The 16277-nt window shown below is 46.9% G+C and overlaps 1 protein-coding gene across 1 annotated transcript; it reads right to left on the bottom strand.

Annotated features, from left to right (window-relative positions):
- Nucleotides 1-900: 900 nt before the first annotated feature.
- CIDEB (cell death inducing DFFA like effector b) lies at nt 901-10644 on the bottom strand. Its single transcript, XM_033170671.1, has 5 exons — nt 10478-10644; nt 6406-6550; nt 6064-6213; nt 3639-3829; nt 901-1192 (listed from the first exon to the last, which is right to left on the bottom strand). Exons 1-5 carry the CDS (start codon nt 10516-10518, stop codon nt 1057-1059), a joined length of 663 nt encoding a protein of 220 aa, XP_033026562.1. The 5' UTR covers nt 10519-10644; the 3' UTR covers nt 901-1056.
- Between the last annotated feature and the right edge of the window lie 5633 nt (nt 10645-16277).

Raw genomic sequence — 16277 nt, 5'->3', positions numbered from 1 at the left:
ATGCTTCTTTTTAAAAAGGTCGCTTTGGGTCGGTTTTGCGAGGGAGGCACTGGAGAAATAATATTAATAACCAGCAATGGGCAAACCAGCAGGAGTCTTCCAGATGCTGAACTCTCCACCGGCTCCTGACGGTGCTCAGGCATGATGGGAATTGTAGTCCAGCAATATCTAGCAGGAAGCAGATTTCCTCATCCCTGCTTCATCTCTGTTAAGATGGCAGAACCTGCCACACGGCGGCTAGTTGCCGCCTTCCCAACCATTTCTGTGCCAAAAGGAAGGTATGGTTCAAGGTTTCCTGTGTGCTTGGTTCTCAAATTCCTTGGTTCCCAAACGCCAAAAACCCGGATGTAAGTGTTCCGGTTTTCAAATGTTTTTCGGAAGCCGAACCTCAGATGCGGCTGTTGGCTATTGTTTCCCAGGCGCCTGCACCAATCAGAAGCTGCGCCTTGGTTTCCGAACATTTCGGAAGTCAAACGGACTCCCGGAACGGATTAAGCTTGGCGCTTTTGTTTCTGCTATTTATTTTGCGTTTTTGTTTTTTCGGTTTTTTCGGTTCATTTGTTTTTGTGACTGTGTGGGACCCAGTTCAGCTCCTGATTGATTGAGTGTGTGACTGTGGAAATCGATAAAAGCTGACTACCACCAGTGCAGGTAAGGAAAAATAATAATAATTCAAATTTTTATCATCTACAATACTGTCTTATTTATTTTATAGTACAGTACATTGATTGTTGCGTTCGTTTTATGGCTCAATGTTCTCGTTAGATAGTAAAATTCATGTTAAATTGCTGTTTTAGGTGGGTTTTTTTAAAGTCTGGGACGGATTAATCCACTTTGCGTTACTTTCTATGGGATAGCGCGCCTTGGTTTTGGAACGCTTTGGTTTTGGAACGGACTTCCGGAACGGATTAAGTTTGAGAACCAAGGTACCACTGTACCCTTTTTAATTATCACCCCCAACCAAAACAGAGATCTGGGATTTCTTTGGAGCCGAAAGAGCGGGTGCCGGGAAGGAATCTTGTCTCAGGAGAGGGAGGAGGAGGAGGGTGGCAGCCTTCAGCGTTCGTAGCTCACGCGGGCATGCGAGTGCCAGTTCTCGCCCCCATCCAGGAGCCGGCGGATGTAGTGGGATGCCCCAAGAAGAATGTGCCCGATGCCTTGCATGACGGAGGATGCCACACGCAAGATCTCCCTTGGGGGGGAAAGGAAAGAGGAACAAATTATATTAGTGCTGGGTTGTGTGTGTGTGTGTGTGTGTGTGTGTGTCCCATTATTATAATTTATTAAATCTGTATGCCTCCCTTCATCCGTAGATCTCAGAGTGGCTCAGAAGATAAAACTAATTTTAATTTTATTTATGGAATTTATATACCACCCTATACCCGCAGGTCTCGGGGCGGGTCACAGAATAATTACAATACAGTGGATACCTTGGTTCTCAAATGCTTTGGTTCTCAAACTCCGAAAATCCGGAAGTAAGTGTTCCATTTTTCAATTTTTTTCAGAAACTGAACGTCCCATGAGGCTGTCGGCTATTGTTTCCGGGGCGCCTGCACCAATCAGAAGCTGCGCCTTGGTTTCTGAACATTTCGGAAGTCAAATGGACTCCCGGAACAGATTAATTTTGGCGCTTTTGTGTTTGCTATTTATTTTGCTTTTTGTTTTTGAGGCTTTTTCAGTTCATTTGTTTTTGTGACCGTGTGGAACCCCGTTCAGCTACTGATTGGTTGGTTGGTTGGTTGGTTGGTTGATTGATTGTGTGACTGATTGTCATGCAAACAATGACAATCATCAGTGCAGGTAAGATTTTTTTATCACCTACAATACTGTCTTATTTATTGTATTGTACAGTACATTGATTATTGCTTTCATTATATCGATCAGTGGTCTCATTAGATAGTAAGATTCATGTTAAATTGCTGTTTTAGGGGTTCTTTTATTTAAAAGTCTGGAACGGATTAATTTGTTTTGCATTGCTTGCTATGGGAAAGCATGCCTTGGTTTTGGAACGCTTTGGTTTTGGAACGGACTTGCGGAACGGATTAAGTTTGAGAACCAAGGTACCACTGTACACAAAATGCATACTGGTAATTAAAAGCAGGAGAGACAACAAACCAATAATCCCGCCCGCCCCAACATTTGAAGGCGCATTGGATGTCAATCATCCAAAGGCCTGGTGGAAGAGGAACATTTTCGCCTGGCGCCTAAAGGTGTACAGGTGAAACTCGAAAAATTAGAATATCGTGGAAAGGTTCATTTCTTTCAGTAATTCAACTTAAAAGGTGAAACTAATATATGAGATCATCACAATTATAACAAGCAAAGGCTTGACATGTCTCGCTTTGCATTTCATGAGTCTATCTCATATATTAAACTCCAGTAGCTAATAAAAACAATTGCTTACAGAAATGGACTTTTCCACAATATTCTAATTTTTCGAGTTTCACCTGTATATTGAAGGCGCCTGGGGATAGTATCCCACAAATGGGGGGAGACTTTTTTCTTTCTTTTTTACTATTTAGAAAACTTGCAGAACAGTATGGTGATCTAAACCAGGGGTCAGCAACCTTTTTCAGCCGTGGGCCGGTCCACCATCCCTCAGACCATGTGGTGGGCCAGACTATATTTGGGAAAAAAATAATATATGAACGAATTCCTATGCCCCCGGATTGAGAAGGCGATTGGGCCGTATTCGGCTCATGGGCCTTAGGTTGCCTACCCCTGATCTAAACAAACAAACAAAAAAGATTAAACCAAATAAAACATTTTAGCAATCCATCTAGCATACCTGGACACACACAATCGGAAGAAAAATGGGCAGGAACATCCAGGAGGGTCCCGTCCCCCCATGAGCCATGCAGATAAGAGGTGATTTGGTAAGACACTGCTAACCAATACTGATCAGAAGAGGATGATCTCCACCAAATGTTGGCAATTAAGGATGGGTCAGATCAGCCGCCTTTTGGAAGCAGTGTTTCATTCAGGGGGCTGCTACCAAAGAGGCCCTGCCTTGACTTAATCCTAGGAGCCACACTTCTTGGGAGCAGCTGGGACAGGAAAGTGGAGAATTACGAAGGACCGAAGTCTATCCCAGCAAGAGGGAAGTGCTGATTGAGCTGCAATTCCTGCATTTCATGGGGTTGGACTAGATGACCGCTGGGGGTACCTTCTAACTCTACAACTCTGCGATTCTATAAACTACGGGTGGGGAACCTGTGGCCCTCCAGATGGTGTTGGGCTCCCAGCATCCCCACCCACTGCCCAAATAGGCTGGTGTTGGGGATGGGAGCTGAAGTCCACCCATAATCTGGAGCAGGCACCCCCAAACGCGTCTCTCCAGATGTTTTGGGACTACAATTCCCATCATCCCTGACCACCGGTCCTGTTAGCTAGGGATGATGGGAGTTGTAGTTCCAAAACAGCTGGAGGGCCGAGTTTGGGGGTGCCTGATATGGAGGGTTCAGAGGTTTCCCAGCTCATGAAAGGACTGGAGAAAGGAGATATGATAGCCACCTTCAAATATCGGAAGAGCTGTCGCATGGAAGGTGGAGCAAGCTTGTTTCCTCCTGCTCTGGAGGGTAGGACCTGAACCCATGGCTTCAGGGGAGATGTGGGGGAAAGCTGGTTTCTAGACCCACCTTAGCACCTTCTTGGGCCCCAGACACTTGAAGTCGCAGCTCATGGAGTAGAGTCCGTAGAAAGTGGCCGAGATGTTCAGGCTGCCAAAGAGGTCGCGGGGGTTGAGCTTGTAGACGTCAAAGGTGATGCGGGCAATGTCACGGCTGTTCCTCGGTTTCTCCCCGCTGAGCGCATACGACCGGCTGCTGCCCTGTACGACACAGGCAGAATCATAGAACCGTAGAGCTGGAAGGGACCCTGAGGGTCATCCAGTCCAACCCTCTACAATGCCGGAATCTCAACTAACTGACGGGTGGCCATTTGGCCTGTGCTTAAAAACCTCCGAGAGAGAGAGAGAGAGGTTTAATAAATTAAATTTATACCCCACCTTTCCTCCTAAAGTTGCCCAGGGCGGCTAGCAAATGATTAAAAAATCAATGCATTTTAAAAACAGTTCCGTACAGATGCAGATGGGGAAAGATCTCAATTTACAAGGCAACCTGAAAGAGGAAGGTCCCGCCATAAAGGCAACAGGAGTTGGTGCCTGTCTGATTTTCGATGAGAGGGCATTCCAAAGGCTGGGGCCACCACACTAAAGGTCCGATTCCTGCGTTGTGTGAAACCGACTTCTGGATAAGATGGTATCTGCAAGAGGCCCTTGGCTGCAGAGTGCAATGATTTGGGTGTTGAGGTGTGTGTTTGTGTGTTGTGTATTCAGTGGTCTGTGTTTGCCTGAGCTTGAGTCTGGACTAAGGATTTTGAGCTCCTGTATTCTGATTCGATGCATGATGTCCAATCACAGAACATTTCAGGATTTGGGCCTCTGCCATTGGCCCTTGAACTCTGAGTCGTGATTCGCAGCATGGAAGTTTAGACAGCCAATCATGTTGGGAGGGGGAGTGGCCCAGGCTTTCAGAAATGTATATAAGCAGTTGCTTTGCCCCTGTTGTCCAGTTCTGTTAGTTCAATCAAGGTTCTTGCTGTTATCACTGTGTCTTGCCTCGTGGGAACCCACTTACACTCCAGGGGGAACCTCCTAAACCTTAGAAATTAATAAATGGTAGGATTTTGATTCTTTGGAGTAATTAGTCTAGGCCTTTCTTTTGAAATGGTAAATACCTTAGTTATTGAATCCAAGTCACAGGCCTACCCTGCCCTTATGAAGACAGGATTTGAAGGATTTGTAAGTGAAAAGAACCATTGGGTGAGGTTTTTCCAAGATACTTCTTTCTGCAGAGGAAGTATTTAAATCTTTTATACCTTTTAAATCTGAACCAATGAAGGCAGTGAAGGACCTGTGTGAATGCCTGGAGGCGGTTGGAGGATGGATGGTGGCTAACGGATTGAGGTTGAATCCTGACAAGGCAGAAGTACTGCTTTTGGGGGACGGGGTGGGCAGATGAGGGGGACCCCCTGGTCCTGAATGGGACAACTGTGCACCTGAAGGACCAGGTGCGCAGCCTGGGAGTCATTTTGGACTCACAGCTGTCCATGGAGGCGCAGGTCAGTTCTGTGCCCAGGGCAGCTGTCTACAAGCTCCATCTGGTACGCAGGATGAGACCCTACCTGCCCACTGTCTGTCTCGCCAGAGTAGTGCATGCTCTGTTATCTCCCGCTTGGACTACTGCAATGTGCTCTATGTGGGGCTACATTTGAAGATGACCTGGAAACTGCAACTAATCCAGAAAGCGGCAGCTAGACTGGTGACTGGGAGTGGCCGCCGAGACCACATAACACTGGTCTTGAAAGACCTGCATTGGCTCCCAGTATGTTTCCGGGCACAATTCAAAGCGTTGGTTCTGACTTTGAAAGCCCTAAACGGCTTCAGCCAAGTATATCTGAAGGAGCGTCTCCACACCCATCGTTCAGCCCAGACATGGACATCCACTTCCAAGGGTCTTCTGGCGGTTCCCTACCTGCGAGAATGAGGTTACAGGGAACCAGGCAGAGGGCCTTCTTGGTGGTGGCTCCCGCCCTGTAGAATGCCCACCCATCAGTTGTCAAGGAAATGAACAACTATTTGACTTTTAGAAGACATCTAAAAGCAGCTCTGTTTAGGGAAGTTTTTAATGTTTGATATTTTATCGTGCTTTTAATCTTCTGTTGGGAACCCCCCAGAGTGGTTGGGGAAACCCAGCCAGATGGGCGGGGTATAAATTGTTGTTGTTGTTGTTGTTGTTGTTGTTGTTATGAGTTCTGTACTCTTTCAGACATAGGTAGGTAGCCGTGTTGCTCTGCCATAGTCAAAACAAAATAAAAAATAAAAAAATTCCTTCCAGTAGCATCTTAGAGACCAACTAAGTTTGTTCTTGGTACTCATGTATGTGTATTTATCTTGTGACTTAGGAACATTCATTTCATTTACGACACCTTAGAATTCTTATGGAAAGGAAGCCTAGCCTGTAATTTCCCGCTGGCCTTCCATTCAACACCCTTTCCGCTTACCCTGGCGTGGCTCCATTTCTGCCCTTTCTCCAGCACCATCAAGGCCGTGTTATCATCTAGGACGTCAAAGAATTCCTCTGTGTCCACAACGGTGCCATCTTCTTCCAGCACCAAGGAAACGATGCCCGAGATCAGCAGGGTCTCCCTTGCCTGGGGAAGCAAGAGATCTTAATGTCAAGCAAAGCACTGCGATGTGGGCCACTGCTTCCATTTCGCAGATGAGAAAATGGAGGCCGAAGCAGACTGGCTTTAACCAAGGGATTGCTGGCCAAGTGTGGGCTGGCAGGGCCTTGGCATCAGAAGTGGAGGCTGGAAGGTTGGCGGGAGGGAAGGGGTGTTCACCTTGACCAACAGCTCCTGCAAGGTCCCCGCAGTCAGACCTTTGCGGATGTTGTGCTTGTGGTCACAGACCCGGAATGGCCTCTGGGTTGGGGGGCTCGGAGCCCAGACACGCCGGGTGAGTTCTGAGCTCGCACTCGACACCGACCTGTGAGAAAGAGAGAGACAGAGAGGTTGCCCAGAAGGTCCCGACCCGGCTGCCATAGCATGCCTCTGAGCATGTGCAAAGTGTCCTGGCTGGGAGTAGGTCAACACCCCAACAGAGAAACTGAACTTTTGGTAATGACCTGTGTTCTTCCATGCGCCCTTTCGATTGTGACGATTTGCACTTCTGATGTTATCAGGACAGTTATACATGACCCTATGCTGTTTCTGCCTGCAAATGCTATTTCTGCCTGCTTTCTTTCCCTCAGGTTACGGCCGCTTCAGGTTGCGTGTTTCCAGGTTGCGCACTGCACCAAACCTGGAAGTACCAGAACGGGTTACTTCCGGGTTTTGGCACTCGCGCATGCGCAGAAGCACGAAATCATGCTTTGCGCATGCGCAGAAGCACTGAATTGCAACCCAGGTGTGTGCGCAGATGCGGCACTGTAGGTTGCAAACTCTGCGGGTTGCGAATGTGCCTCCCACATGGATCACGTTCGCAACCCGAGCGTCCGCTGTACAGTGGTACCTCGGGTTACAAACACCTTGGGTTGCAAATACTTCGGGTAACAGACTCCGCTAACCCGGAAGTAGTACCTCGGGTTAAGAACTTTACCTCAGGATGAGAACTGAAATCGTGCGGTAGTGGCGGGAGGCCCCATTAGCTAAAGTGGTACCTCAGGTTAAGAACGGACCTCCGGAACGAATTAGAATATTCATTTAAACAACCTTAAAATGTCAATGACTTCCCTTCTTCTCTTTCCATGGTTCATTTTATCACAAATCCCTGCATATTTTACATAAACAAAACCATTCAGTATTCTATTATTACATCCATCAAAACTTGTTTACACTGTTGAATTTATCTTAATGCTGCCACCTTTTTAAAGTTTACACAATTTCTGCCCCATATATTCAATAAGCATTTCCCAATCTTCTTTAAACATGTGTTCTTCTTGTTCTGTTATTCTACAGGGTGAGTCCTTTAAAAGAGGCCCTGTGGATACAGAGTACACATGTTTCACGGGGCCTCACCCTGTATATGTTAGGTACGCAAACTGCGCATATTCCATCAGCTGAAGTTGCCATTCTTCTTTAGTTTGGACCTCACTCATTTTCCACTTTGGGGATAACGAAACACAGGCTGCAGTAGTGGCATACATAAATAACCTTTTTTGACTGGGAATTTCCATCTGAATTATCTCCAACAAAAAGGACTTTTTGGGGAGTACTCTGTCTGCTTTCTTTCTAACTGATTGCATGCCCTGTAACTCTCTTCTGAAATCTGGTCACTTTTCATACTGCCAATGTTCCGGTTCATCCCCCCCCCCCTTTTGTTGTGCTGTAGTGCAAAAGTCGCCCCTCCAGCCAGCAAATAATGCAATAACATTGGGGAATCAGCCTGGGACTGAAGAGATAGCTCGGAAGGTGGAGCGTGAGACCCTTAGTCTCAGGGTCCTGGGTTCGAGCCCCACATTGGGCAAAAGATTCCTGCATGGCAGGGGGTTGGACTAGATGACCCTCGGGGTCCCTTCCAACTATGATTCTGTGAAATAAAACCCGTAAAGTGGAATGATCCAGGAGGAATGCAGCGCTTAGGCGCTAGGATTGCATCAATGACCTGTTGCAGGATGCACCCTCAAGAAACCAACACTGGTCTGGAGGGCCCCCCTCTGTGTATCCTGCCTCCATATCTACTGCATTCAAACTCTTTAGTCCATAGGGTTATAGAACTGTAGAATTGTAAATTTGGAAGGGACCCTGAGAATCATCTTGCAGGAATATGCAACTGCCCCACACAGGGATCAAACCTGCAACCTTGGCATTATCAGCGCCACGCTCTAATCAACTGAGCTATCCAGCTGTTATTGGTCCTTTAATTCAGCTTGCAACCAGAGTACACGAAAAGACGCAATTTATTAGGTCTATGTGGAAATGCTTATCACGGTTTCTTCTGGTCCCTGGGAGTTGATGCCAAAGTCCAAATTCCAGGAGGAGGAAGTGGCGAAGGAGGTGCTAATGGATTTGGGCTCTGTTGTCAGCCCACAGGACAGCTAACTCTATAAATAAAGCAAAACCCCTTATTTCTTGGGCGGAACGTCAGATAAAAGGCTGGCGAATTCAAACAGGGATTCTTGTTCTGTGGACAACGCCGTTGCTTGTGTTTAATGGTAGACCTGCAGCAAAATGTTGCAGCGTGGAGTGGTCTTGTTCAGGGCGCCATCTAGCCACGCCCCTTTCTTGGAAAATACATTTCCTCCCTCACCTCTAGTTTTTTGTGCCCCTCCCAGTCGGGGTTCTGGGGCCACTGAGCCTGCTTAGTCCTCAGTGACCTGTATTTTTCATAAAATGGTAAGAGTTGGAAGGGAGTCCAAGAGTCATCTAGTCCCACCCCCTGCAACAGACTGTCGTCATCTGAGGTCCCCGCTAAGCCACTGAGCCTCTTGGGCTTGCTGGTCATAAGGCTGTCAGTTCGAATCTCCGCGACGGGGTGAGCTTCCGTTGCTCTGTCCCAGCTCCTGCCACCCTAGCCGTTTGAAAGCATACCAGTGCGAGTAGATAAATAGGTACCGCATGCAGCCGGAAATGGCGTTTCCGTGCTCTCTGGCACTCGTCACGGTGTCCCGTTGCGCCGGAAGCAATTTAGCCATGCCGGCCACGTGACCCGGAAAGCTGTCTGGGGACAAAGGCTGGCTCCCTCTGCCTGAAAGCGAGATGAGCGCCGCAACCCCAGAGTCAAATTCGACTGGACGTAACCGTCCAGGGGTCCTTTACCTTTACCTTAGGTCCCTCCTAAGATGTTTCGTACTCATTCAAAGCTTGGGGTTCCCCCAAGCATTCCAATCTCCCACACACATGTTTCCCATTGGCCCCATACAGTGGTACCCTGTGTTACGTACGCGATCCGTTCCGGGTTGCGCCATGTAACCCGGGCGTACGTAATGCGAATGAACTAAAGAAGAAAAAACGGAAGTTTGTGCTTCTGCGCACCCGTGCGTCGCGCGCGCTCCGTGGAGGACTTCTGGGTCGCGGAGGTGCGCAACTCGAACGTACGCAACATGGAGCGTACGCAACACGAGTTATGACTGTATTGGCTATACTATATCTGTTCTCACCAGCTGAGTTTGCTTTTAGAAGGCAAAAGATCCTTCAGACCTTAGCAGACGGGTTTGGCTAAAGGATTGTAAGCGTAGCTGTCAACTTTTTCCTTTTTTAAAAGGGAAATTCCCTTATTCCGAATAGGATTCCTCGCAAGAAAAGGGACAAGTTGACAGCTATGATTGTAAGGAAGGGGGAAAGGATGGTAGAAAGTATTGCATGCCCAAGGTATAAACCCAGAAGCCTCCATCCAGCCCCCCGCCCCCAATGCATCCTTTCCAAGTGTCCCTATATTCTAGGGACAATCTTGGATTTACAGGAGCCATCCTGGTTTTTGATTTGATACCCGAATGCCCCGCTTTTCCTTAGGAAGTCCCTATTTTCATGGGAGAAATGCTGGAGGGTCTGGAGTTATGCGACCCCCAAGCCAAGGAGATAAGTAACTATACAACCTTTAGAAGACATCTGAAGGCAGCCCCATATAGGGAAGGTGTTAAAAAAAAAAGTTTAATGGTTTATTATGTTTTTATATATGTTGGAAACTGCCCAGAGTGGCTGGGGCAACCCAGTCAGATGGGTGGGGTATAAACAATATTATTATTATTATTATTATTATTATTATTATTATTAAATTGGACAACCATATTTTCATCAGAGAATGTTGCAGGGTATGCCTGCCGCGGTTAAGAGTGTTGGACTGCCAGACTAACCTACCTCGCAGGGTTGTTTTCACAGGGATTAAATCAGGAGGGGGGGGGGAACCATGTACACCCCTCCCCCCTTGAGCTCCTTGGAGAAGGAAGGTAGGAGAGATAAATAAATCTGTACTCACTTTAACAATGTCGATGGCACCAGGGCGTTTATGTACTCCATTTTGAGGGTGTTGTGTGGATCTGTAGGGAACAGAGGCCCTCTTGCCAGTAGCTCAGCTGCGAAGGGGGAATCTGGGTTGTTTTTGTCTGCCTGGACTCTGGACCATGTGGCTCATGCGCCGTGAGTTGTCGGCCAGCGGGAGCAAACTCCAAAGGGAGCGACTGGAGGCACGGCCAGGGAGCGCCAGTGAATAACTTCAAGGGTTGTTGCAGGTGAACTGTGCGGCTCGTAGTAGCTGATTTGATTTCGCGAAGCGGCAGCACTCTTGTTCACGTATCCATTGTTTTATCGACAATGGTGTTCACTAAATCACAAGCTGGCTTTTCTATGGCAAAAGATTGCCCAAACAGGCACAGCCGTACCTTGGATCTCGAACGCCTTGGCTCCCGAAGAAATCGGCTCCCGAACGATCGAAACCCGGTTTGCGAACTATCTTTGGAAGCCGAACGTCCGACGGGGCTTCCGCAGCTTCCGATTGGGTGAAGGAACTTCCTGCAGCCAATCGGAAGCCACGCTTTGGTTTCCGAACATTTTGGAAGCCGAATGGACTTCCCGAACGGATTCCGTTCGACTTCCAAGGTACGACTGTATTGGGAGAGGTAGGGGTGGGGGGCCGGAAGAAGGCTGACAGCACAGTTTAAGCCAGGCACCCCCAACCTGCGGCCTTCCAGATGTTTTGGCCTACAACTCCCATGATCCTTAGCTAACAGGACCAGTGGCCAGGGATGATGGGAATTGTAGTCCAAAACATCTGGATGACCGAGATTGGGGATGCCTGTTTTTAGCACCACACTGACACGAGAAATGACAGGAGAAAGGTCAGCTTTTATTTATCCCATTGCTTTCGTATGTGCTGACTGAATAATTGCAATAGGGGAATGGGTGGGACTTCTAGTTTCTTTCAAAAGTTGAACATGTCAGAAAGAAGAGTTCGCTTATTTTAGTTTTATGGGCTTATGTGTCATACTACCTATGGAGCACATGGAAGGCACAAATTCCCACACACTCTCGGATTGGATACTCAAGTCCTGACAATGTTCTTCGTTCCCTAATCTGATCAGCATCTGGACCGGTAATCCAAGGCGTTTTGGTTTTGAGCAGAATAATTGAAAGGGGGCACAGTCCACCATGCAAGCCCCATAGACATGAACAGGTGCTGGTAATAATACAACAATAATCATAATTTTATTATTTATACCCCACCCATCTGGATGGGTTGCCACAGCCACTCTGGGTAGCTTCCAACACACATAAAAATATTAATAATAATAAAAAATCAAAAAATTAATAGTAACAATCAGATCCTATATAAAAAGCCACAATAGCTTTAAAATAAACAACTTATATCAGATAAAGCAATACCCAACAATCCATTAGGATCCAATACTAAACAGTAAAATTAAACACCAGCAAATAATAATCCAGCAGTTCACACTTATCAATTACAATAAAGAATTACTAATCTATAATCAATAAAATAACACCAGATCACAATGCACAAATACCACAAAACGTACAAAATCATGTAAAAGGGTCAAGTTGAGCAACAAGGACAGACAACTTATAAAATTATTTTTAAAAACGAACGGAAGTCCGAGTTCTTTGTAAGACAGGGATTCTCCTCACTGAGGTCCAGTAACTTGAGACAGCAACCCAGGTGGAATTTCCTTCACCTGGTTGAACTGTGTGTGTCCCACACCCACTCATTTCAATGGAGCAGAAAAAACATTCATGGTCTGGGCTGCAAGGCTCCCCATTCATTTCAGTGGAGCTTGTGAAAGAGGCTTTTCGTCAGTCGATCAGGCCTTTGTGGTTCACAACTCCACTGGGGAACTGGAGGGCTCCTAAAAACAGCCGCCTTGTTTCATTTCACAGTTAGGGTTTGGGTTTTCAGAATCTGAGATGGGACTGGCTCCTCCGAGGGTCTGTCATTTTCTTCCAGGTAGAATGTGGAGCAGGGGAAGCCGAGAAATGAGTAAGTTGCATCAATTTCCTGGAAATAAACAAACAACAACAACAACAATACTAAACCGCCCATCTGACCGGGTTGCGCCAGCCACTCTGGAAATGCAAGGAAAGAGCTATAAAGGAGAAGGATGAGAAGCCCATGGACACAGAATGTGCATAGTGGATTTGAACTTCTTGGATCATTCTTTGTCTAGCTCCTTCCCTTTGACCTTACCGCCTTGGGTGACCCTGCTGGGAGTACGAGATTCCCGACGGCTTCACTCACAAGGGTCATAGGAACGTGCAAGACCACTCACCACAACAAGGTGATGATCCAGAGAGTGAGTGTTGAAGCAATGATTCTTCAACATCAACTTCGTTGGACTGGTCATGCCTGATTATCTTCTTCCAAAGCAACTACTCTATTCCGAACTTAAAAATGGAAAGCGTAATGCTGGTGGTCAACAAAAGAGGTTTAAAGACTGTCTCAAGGCAAATCTTAAAATAATAATAATGTATGAACACCAACAACTGGGAAACACTGGCCTGCGAGCGCTCCAGTTGGAGAACAGCTTTTACCAAAGGTGTCGTGCACTCTGAAGACACTCGAACTCAGGACACAAGGGAGAAATGTGCTAAGTGGAAGGCACGCTTGGCAAATCCACACCATGATCAACTCCCGCCAGAAACCTATGTCCCCACTGTGGAAGGACGTGTGGGTCCAGAATTGGCCTCCACAGTCACTTACGGACTCATTGTTAAAACCGTGTTTATGGAAGACAATCTTACTCGGCTACGAGGGATCGCCAAAGAAGAAGTGGATTTGAAACTTACGGGGAATTCGAATTCGGCTCCAGAATCGGTGTCTTCATCTCCCTTCTTCTTTTCTAATGGATGCCTGGCTTTTGACATGGGGATTTTGCCTTTTGGCAGGATCCCCCAGTCTTCGCTTGCTGGCTGCATCCAGCCAGGCACGTTCCTTTCTTCGAGATCTAAGCATTAAAACCAGAGTGGTTAACATCTACTTCCTCCCATCTTTAACCCAACACAACTTCCTTTTACCTGAAAGTCTTTGGTTGGCCTGTAGGCAGAGCTCCTTTTCGCCAAGTGAAGGTGATTTTTTTTTAGCAGTTTTCTGCTTGACCCACACTTTCCAGGCACGTGTCCAAGTTCTTTCCCCATTTCTTTGCTCCTTTCCCAGGGAAAACCCTCTCTTTTGCTCTAAGGAGAGGAGCAAATGTCACTCCAGAGAAAACCTGAATTGCTGTTTGCTCCGATTAAGCACTAAAGAGCAGTTTTCCCGGGGGGGGGGGGGGGGGGAGCAGCAGGACAATGGAAGGTGTGGATAAGCCCTCCTCAGCAGTAAACAACGGGTTTTCCTCTTTTTTAAAAATAAATGTTATTAAGGTTTATAGAGGAAAATAAAAAACTTAATATATTTCCCCTATATAAAACCAAACCAAAACTTTTATATAGATACAATGAAAATACAGAAGAGCGGGGGAAAGAAATAAATAGAGAAAAAAGAAAGAAAGAAATAACAAAAAGAATCTTAAGAAGTCCCAGATGCTGCAACTGTTCCTCATCGGGGAGTTGCAATTCACCTGGTGCACAGCTGCATGACAGGCAGAAATTCAACAGGTGCATTTCCTCCCAACATGAAGGGGTTGTGGGAAATGCTTCACCGCTTTAATGTCTGCCTGCTCCATGGCTCTTAAAGACACAGGGGACCTGTCAGAAAAAAAGCATTGATCCTTCTCTGGAGCCCTAATAAGGATGGAAAGTTTAATATCTTACTTACTTATAGAGACTCCAACGGGGACATTGGATCTGCAAGACAGAACAAAGGTTTTAGCAGGGGGTGGAAGCTGCAGGAAATACAAAAGAGGTGGGAGCTACTGGGACCGCCAACTTTAAAAACTGGCCCTGCTCCTCTGCCTTCAGGAAAAGGAGGAGGTTAAACAAACTGTAGGACGTTGTCCTTTTTCTATGCTTTTCCTGATGGAAACATGCAGGTGGGGACAGATTATACCCCTGATTTAAGTCATTTACATACTGTCTTCTCTTGTATATTATTTACTACAAAGCTCGATGACTAAACACTTTAGCGACGAAACATCAGATTACCGGAATGACGTCTGAGCACTGAACCACTGGTATAACACGAGTGGACTCTCTAGTACTGCGTTCGCAATAGTTCAAGATAAAATCTACTTTTGGGGAGAGAAGAAATGAGCACTGAACCACTGATATATTACAAGTGAACTCTTTAGGTACTGTGTTTGCCGTTGTTTAAGATAACACCTATTTGGGAAAGAAACTACTTTTTGCCATTTTTAGGGACGTTTATTGTTCGTTTACAGACAGTTGCCTTTTCGGTTTCAGGAGCGGCCTGGCATGCAAAGTTTAGCAGGGGAAACTTTGTCCTGGGTTACCCCACTGTGAAGGCATGTTACGGGAAAACCTGCTTAATTTCTCTGCGTTGCACTGCTGCTCAAAGCATGAGAGCAGCGCTAGTGCAAAAGTGGCGACCTATTTGTTGTGGGATGTAATCCATTGGAGCAGTCAAGTACAACATTCCTTGTTTCCCTAGAGTGGACACAGACAGGGGGATGGAACTCCACCCAGGAGGACTTCCTGTCACACCTGGTCTGGAGCATCCCTCCTTTACAAGTGACCAGGTAGATGGGCATGGCCCTGGGAGACCCTGTAAAAGGGCCAGCCACGCAGCCACCCTCCTCTTTTGATGCCATTTCTTCTCTTGGACTGGACTGCTGGCTCTCTGCCACACTGTGTATGTAACTGCAAGCTAAAGCCTGCCTTCAGGGATCATACTATGAACTGAATGTGAGTCAACTAGAACATCTTTGCCCTAGATGTTATTCCTTGAAGAGGCGAATCCAAAAGAGAGAAATGGCATCTGGTCTCAAGAGTCTTGTATACAGGTGAGACCACACCCATCTCTAGTTACACTTGTTGTTGTTCAGTCGTTCAGTCGTGTCCGACTCTTCGTGACCCCATGGACCAGAGCACGCCACGCCAGGCACTCCTGTCTTCCACTGCCTCTCACAGTTTGGCCAAACTCATGTTAGTAGCTTCGAGAACACTGTCCAACCATCTCATCCTCTGTCGTCCCCTTCTCCTTGTGCCCTCCATCTTTCCCAACATCAGGGTCTTTTCTAGGGAGTCTTCTCTTCTCATGAGGTGGCCAAAGTACTGGAGCCTCAACTTCAGGATCTGTCCTTCTAGTGAGCACTCAGGGCTGATTTCTTTGAGAATGGATAGGTTTGTTATCTCAGTCCAGGTAAACAGGAAGTTATGCCTGGAGGACTGAGATACCTTCATGTCCACTCTAGCAATGTTGAGTTTGACTGCTCTCTGTTTACATCCCACAAACTTTTCATTACTTATAAGAAAGTCGCCCCACCAGGTCTACCCAAGTCTAGTTGAGATTTTGGTCTGCAGACCAGGTTAGCTGCGCCTACCCTCTCTGTCACCCCCCCCCCGCAAGATGATGGAAGATAAGAGAGGCATGCTAGAGGGGAACGCCCAGCTCCTTCCTACCGTCTGTTCAGGGACTGCCGAATGTCCAGTGTTTTCCAGTAGCTGCTGGAAAGGAATGGGGAGAGGATGCAACTAAACACACAAAAAGCAGCTGAAAATGAAGAGGATGTTGGGAGCGGGGAGGACTAATATGGTAATATACTGTCTTATCTCAAAGCAAATCCGTTTGGGGACAGACCATGGCTTAGTGACAGAGTACGTGCCTTGCACACCAAAGGCCCCAGGTTCTAGTCCTGGCATCTCCAGGT

The sequence above is a fragment of the Lacerta agilis genome, chromosome 14 (assembly GCF_009819535.1).
Source record: "Lacerta agilis isolate rLacAgi1 chromosome 14, rLacAgi1.pri, whole genome shotgun sequence".
NCBI classification, from domain to species: domain Eukaryota; kingdom Metazoa; phylum Chordata; class Lepidosauria; order Squamata; family Lacertidae; genus Lacerta; species Lacerta agilis.
The sequence above is the reverse complement of the archived record's forward strand: the minus strand, read 5'-3'. Positions and strand labels throughout refer to the sequence as shown.